The sequence below is a fragment of the Beta vulgaris genome, chromosome 3, assembly GCF_026745355.1.
Source record: "Beta vulgaris subsp. vulgaris cultivar EL10 chromosome 3, EL10.2, whole genome shotgun sequence".
Lineage (NCBI taxonomy): Eukaryota > Viridiplantae > Streptophyta > Magnoliopsida > Caryophyllales > Amaranthaceae > Beta > Beta vulgaris.
Window position 1 is genome coordinate 856,579 of NC_079204.1, and position 6,970 is coordinate 863,548.

General features: G+C 30.2%; 1 protein-coding gene across 4 annotated transcripts in view; it reads right to left on the reverse strand.

Annotated features, from left to right (window-relative positions):
* LOC104888068 (transcription factor HEC3) overlaps positions 1-5,134 on the reverse strand; it is a 21,157-nt gene extending 16,023 nt beyond the window's left edge. For 2 of the 4 annotated variants that reach the window (XM_048640732.2, XM_048640731.2), the window contains exons 1-3: positions 4,634-5,134; positions 2,909-3,019; positions 727-810 (exon numbers count right to left, since the gene is read on the reverse strand). In XM_048640732.2, the coding sequence (XP_048496689.1) occupies positions 727-810; positions 2,909-3,019; positions 4,634-4,957 (519 nt within the window). In that variant the 5' untranslated portion in view covers positions 4,958-5,134. The remainder of the gene's footprint in view (positions 1-726; positions 811-2,908; positions 3,020-4,633) is intronic. The other 2 variants (XM_048640733.2, XM_048640734.2) reach the window with 2 other exon arrangements.
* Positions 5,135-6,970: the final 1,836 nt, after the last annotated feature.

The following is a 6,970-nucleotide window of genomic DNA, read 5'->3' on the forward strand; positions in this document are numbered from 1 at the left end:
GTTATGATTACACTAAAATGTAAAAGATTAATAGTTGATAAATTTAGATATATTAATTCGCTAATGTAAAAAAACTAACAAATGTTGTGATTGTATTTTAATATTAAATATTTGTGAATGATTTTTGACCAAAAAAGATAGATATAATGAGTTGGTTTGACTGAATTAAAAAGTATCAATTGTAATGAGTATATACCGTCTTCTTTTTATAAGAAAACATATTTTGCCCATTTAATTTTTTGATTGAAATATTTGATGGATATACCATTTTTAACTTATTATTTAGAATGGTAAGTTGAAATGAAAAGGGTATAGGCTCCTTATTTGGGTGTATGTACCTGCCTTGGCTAAGCTGTTTGCTCGAAGCAAGGATTCTTAAATTGATTTCTTTTGTAAATTATTTATTCTATTAAATCATTAAGAATAATTTAGTATTTTCATATGAGAATATCATCTTCCTCCCTACTTTTCTTATATACTAAAAATATGGGAGTTAGAAAAATGAAAGCCTTATTCCACTAATATAAATCAATTTATGGTTAAGAAAGTAATAGCAAATGTGAGATAAATCTACATGCTAAATCTAAAATGATCAATGAATATCACACTATAAATATCTAACATCTAGATATCAAAACTTTATTTTGTGAAAATAGTTTTCCGTAAAAAAAATCAGACTGCAAAAGAGAATTGATCGACCATTAAAGTGTGACTTGTATATATTACCTTACGAGAATGAGGAATCAGTTTCTCAAGAACTTGTAACTTGTCACTGATTCGTTTCCGTCTTATTTGTTCGCTCGTTCGCTTCTAGTATTCACAAAACATAAAATTTTGGTACTCATTTTTACCTGAAAATAATTCACATATGTTTGACAGCACTAGCTAAAAAGAGTATAAACTAATAAGTTTACTCGATGTATGATTTGTTTGGTAAACGTAGATGTGTAGGTAACTAGAATTTTGCACTTCCTTCGGTTTCCAAAAATTCTTCCTATTTTGATCGGATTTTACTAATTTAAAGATTCCAAATAAAAACATCAAAAGAAAGAATTATTTTATTAATAAAAGATGGAAGAGGGACGATAAAATAAAGAGTTGGTCTTGTAAAAGACCGTCTATCTTTAAATTAAAATCAGGCAATGACAATCCCTATATTAAAAACAGGTTTAACCCAATAGCTACTAGTTTGATTTCATTCAGTGACTAGTTTAATCCATTTGGTGATTAGGTCTACTTTAATATTAAAATTAAACCGTCTCTTTTAATAATTTGTGTAAAACAAAAGAAACAAACTAAATCTTTATCTTGAATTGCTACTTAAGAGGTATCATCTCTTTTTTAAGTCATACTCCCTCCGTTTCCTAAAGATCTTCCCGCTTACTGTTCCTACAGATACCAAGGAAAATCAAGTTGTGTGGGGCATGGTGTGAGTAAAGTAGGAGAGAGAAAGGGGTTAAGATAAATAAACAAATATAAAGGGGTTAAAGTAGGAGAGAGAAAAGATGTAAAATTGAATTAATAATGTAATGGTGGACCATATGATAGTGACATGAGAGGGTAAATAGGGAAATTTGTTTTGCCAAATAAGGAATAAAGCAAAAGAGGGAAGATCTTTTGGAAACACCCTTAAACGGAAAGAGGGAAAATCTTTAGGAAACGGAGGGAGTATTTTACTTCTAATATTTTGTTGCAATACCTTTAAAACAAAAATATGCAATTTCTTTTAATTGTAATTACGAGTAAACTCATTATCTTTATATGATGTTGAAACCTATAGGCTATAGTTATGAGCGAATGTACGCAGATAACACTCTGGAATATTAAAAGATTAGATAAGAATGATCTAGTTAGAAATGGGAAGAGGTCGGTTGATGTTTGCACTAGAAACATTTAGCCTTGTAAGAAGATTCTTGAGACATATAGTAATACATTCAACCGATCGAGATTGGAGCTAGCACTATACTCTTACATATACAAGCTTATTGTAGCCTTTGTATGTCATTGAAAGAAAAAGGAAGTAATAACATACTATATTTTTATTATATATCTTGGTGTATCATATATGATATACTTCGTCCATTTCATAATAAGTGAAACACTTCTCTCTTTTATGTGAGAGCTTTTTTAGAGAAGTGTTTCACTTATTATGGAACAGAGGAAGTATTCAATAAGGTTATTTTTTTCTCATTTGATCATTTAAAACTTTCATTATGTTCATTTGGATGAACAAAAAATAGCATTGCATGTATCATGTATATGAACAATCTTTTTAGTTAATTCATTCTCTATTTCTATTTGACGGAATCCTAAGGAAAAGTATTTTGTGTCTACCGAGCTAAAACAAACAAAAATTATGTTAATTATAGCTTTTTGATTCATGTATTGAACCTCACCGAAAAAAGATGAATCATTTAAAAATGTTTTCGTTTATCAAAAATCCTTATTATATCGCTTTGAAAAGTAATAATTGAATGTTTTACTGATAACATTCGTAGACCTATTTCGTCAAAAATGAGAATGGACTAGGGTTATATGAATTTATAATATAGAATATGATAATCTAATCGATTTCATGATTATAAGATCTTTCCTAAATAGGGTTATATATATATGCTCATTATAAAAATAGATCATTCGAGTGTATCTAAATAGATACTACATACATTTACATATGAATCCCAGCATTATCGAATATATGATGTACGCACTCGGTATTACTACTCATCAAATCTTTCATCCTTTAATTATAATAGCAAAATATTACCTGGATGTTGCGGCAAATGCTCCAGCTTCCAGGTTATATATATATGTGGCAACAATTACCCGTGTAACGGAAAGAAATTTTGATGTACAAAGAAGGGGGGGTGTTTGAACGAAGATCTAGGAAAACTGCACATCCTCTCACCTTGGAAGTCTTCCATGTAGCACCTTGTTGATCTTCATTAAGTGAGAATGTGAGTTCAGGCTCAAAAACTTGTTTTCCTTTAGTGTCCAAGTTTACATTTCCTGACTCTACCTACATCCATGTAATCCACAAAAAGAATGATCGTTTTATTTGATAACATTGTATGTAAAAGGATAGAATAGTCTTTAACTAGTTATAGGTCTGTATTGTAAACCTATATATATTGAATATCAGGATTAACCACATTAAAGTTAACACAATCATTCTCCACACTTATACACGTTTTTTTTAATAGAAGGAGAAATGACGGGTTAAATATCAATGAGCATTAATAAAGTAAGTCCTAAATAAATAAGATGAAACTAAAGCTACCTCCAAACATGCATGATGCAAATGCAACATTAGGCCTGCATGGAGTCCTTTGGGGTCCACTAGAGGCACTGAAGTCGGAAAGTAAAAGAAAAAAAAAAGTCTACTACTACTAGAGATGCGGCGATCAAAAAAAGGAAAAAAAAGCAATATAAATTAGATAATAATAAGCCTAATATAGAAAAGACTATAATTAACTCAACAATGACTAGGTTAATTTCAACACTTTTATATTAAAATTATATCATATCTTTTAATATTTTTGTATTAAAATTTTAGTTGGTTTAGGGCTAAAATAAACCAAAACGCATATTTGAGGCCAAAAATACTCGAAAATATTGCTCCAAAGTCATGCCGAATCCAACCTGATAAACTAAGCTACCAAACAGTACCAAAACAAGCAATTTTTCAAATGGGGCTTATTTTGATCAACTCTCCAATTTATCTTTATATTACCCTATTTTATAACTAATTAAACATGTCATTTGGTTCAAAAAAAAAAATTCAGGGTTATGCTATATGCAGCACTTAGGGTTGCATATAAGACACTAGCCTTCATATGCACGCGATGCGTGCGTTAATTTCAAAATTTGTTATTCTATTAGATACTCCATTCATACTTTATTTATGATTAAACTTAAATGTGAAAAACTCAACAGTTAGATGAATTTAGATATATTAATTCGCTAATGTAAAAAAAATAAAAAGGTTGTGAGTGATTGCTAACATTAATTTTTTGTGAATGAATATTGAACAGAAAGAACAAAAATAATAAGTTGGTTTAACTGAATTAAAGAGTATCAAAGGTAGTGAATGTTCAGACTTTTCATGTGCACGTTATGTATGTCATCTTTTTTTATAAGGTATAAATATTTTGTCCATTTAATTTTTGATTGAAGTATTTGATGCATATACCATTTTAAACTTGTTTTAAATGGCAAGTTGGAATGAGAATTTTTAAATGATTTGCTTTTGTAATTTTTTTCATTCCATTAATTAGTTCATTAAGGGTATTTTAGTCCCTTCAAAAGAGGACACCACACCTCGCTCCTTCCTTGGCTTATATAATAGAGATAAATACATTGCTTAAAAATGAAATTTAGTTGTAAACTTATGACAAAAGTTTGCATCAATCTATGTAACTTATGCTTGTTTTTTCATTTTTAGCTTCTTATATGCAGCCCTAAGAGCTGCATTTAGCTTTTTTCAAAAATTAATCACTTTCATTTATAACAAAAAAAATGGATTGAGTAACCTTAAGGATTGTCAACCCTCTTATTATTAATAATTTTTATATCACTTCTCCCCTCAACATAACATCCGTTACAAAACATTAAAAAAAACAAGAAAAATTACCTCGTGAAAATCATCAACATCACTATCTAGTTCCGGAATTTCTTGGGAGACATTATCCTTATTATTATCAGGCAATGATGAAAATTCATCAACATTATTATTATTATGGTCATGCTTAGCTAGATCAGCAAGTTGATTATCCACCCAATTATGAAGAGCATCAAAATTTTCAGCACTTGTGTCATTCATCGCAACATCTACTTGATCATATAAAGCAGCTTCCATGTTGCCGGTAGTATTAAACCCAGAAAAAGATGAACATGAACTTGCATTAATGCTACTGCTGCTAGTACCCCACTTAAAGCATGACACTTGCTCACTCATGTTTAAACGTTTGAGAGCTAATAAAATCACAAAATATCTGAGTTTTGGTAAAACATTATTTCATATTGTATTATATAGAAATCAGAAATGTACCCATTCAACAAAAATATCAGAAATGTGCGCTACTAATATTAAATTAAGTCGGTTTATCAAAGTATGCTTACATGAGTGAAATTGAACATGAAAAAATATTGAGGTTTTTCTTCAATTGTCGAAGAGTCCTTAGGTGACTGGGCGGTGGCATAATTCAGGGCACTAGAGCCAAAATAGATCAGTATTTGTGGTACATGTCTCGTGCAAAACACGAAGCACGAAATGTGTTGGCGTGAGCCTTGACCCTTGACAGTTTACTCGCGACAAAAAAAAGAACTCGTAACTTCGTAAGTGCGTGACCAACGTATCGCGTGCGCAAGAAGCCAAGAATATAATTGTCGCACAAAGTTTTAAGCGCAATTGAAGTTGATTGAGGTCGTGTTTTTGGATCGAACTTAATTTGTTTGAATTGAATTCAGCAGGGTTGAATTCAATTGGACTTAATTTTGAATAAATTGAATTGAAATTATAAGAGAAAATTAATTGAATTGAATTTCAATGAATATATTTGAAGGTAACTAAACTGAACTTCTATTGATTCGATCCGTGCAAAAGAACAGGGCATAAAAAGGAGCACAAGTTCCAATTCTATTAGCACAAACCCTTGTTGTGCAACTAACGTGGACATACCATGTTATTGGCATGTCTTTTCATGCCACCTACTGCACTCATAGTATTGAGGATGAAACAAAGTTTTCGCAACGTGGGAAATCTACTGTCCTAATAGACGGTTTTGCACTATTTCGGTGCAAATAGAACCACCGCAGTTTGTGTTTACTCGCAAGCAGCAACTGGAGATCATAACTTACTCGGAAACAGAGAAACCATTCTAGAGATGAGAGTTTTCTATTTTTCTAAGTATATAAATTGATGAATGAAGCATCAATTTATAAGGTGAGCAAGGCAAAAGGGAAAACAAAAAGGGCTAAAAATACGGGACGAGATCAGAACTTACCAACTTCAACCAAATGAGCTTAGTTTCTTTAACTCACTATTCAATTTTACTCTCCACTTTTTTTAATTTCTCTCATACTTCCTCCGTTTAGAAAATATTTGCACCATTTTTAAATTTCACGCATGTCGATATATGATTTCAACCATTAATATCTTTAATCATCAATAAGTAAAAATTATAAAAAGTTTATATTAAAAAAATTTACATCAAGACAAATCTAACAAGACCCCACATGACTATGTTTTTCCTAAAATATGAATCACCAAAGACAATTTAAGTGTAAGATGTGAATAGTGCACAAAATAGAAATGAATTATTTCTAAACAGAGGAAGTATATATATAGATTAAAAAGTATTTTCTGTATTTTTTTATCCTTCTCACTTTCATGTGCTACGTCTTTGAACTTAAATATATTTTATTATACATTAGTAAAAATTATGATGATTGAATATTAATAAATATTAATTGAGACCAATCAAAGAAGACTCCACGTGACTTTATTTTTTTCTTACTATAAATTAAGAAAAATTTATAAAATTATTTTTAAATATATATCAAGATTTCAATTTAAAAAGATGAAAAACAAAAGGAGTAACAAACAAAAAATAAAGTGTGTAAGTTAAGGACAACGTGGGAGTACTTGCCACCAACCAAGCATACGGACGTATTAATAGGCTTATTGGCTTTATTGCTCCTAAGGAAGCAGCCAAACAATGCCTCAAATACATAAAATATATGCACAAGTATAGACAAACTGTTCAATTTACGGCCGTTGGAGATGTGCAATGATATAACTCTTCAATCTTAGTTCAAGTGTTACAGCTTATGAATTACAATACTCCAGGAAAAGAACAGATCTCTGAAAGAAATTCCTTTTTTTTTTCTTTTTTCATCTTCTTTATGTAATTGAGAAGAAAAGGTTTTCTGCTTTTTTTTTTTTGACATTAGGGTTCTGTTTGGTTGG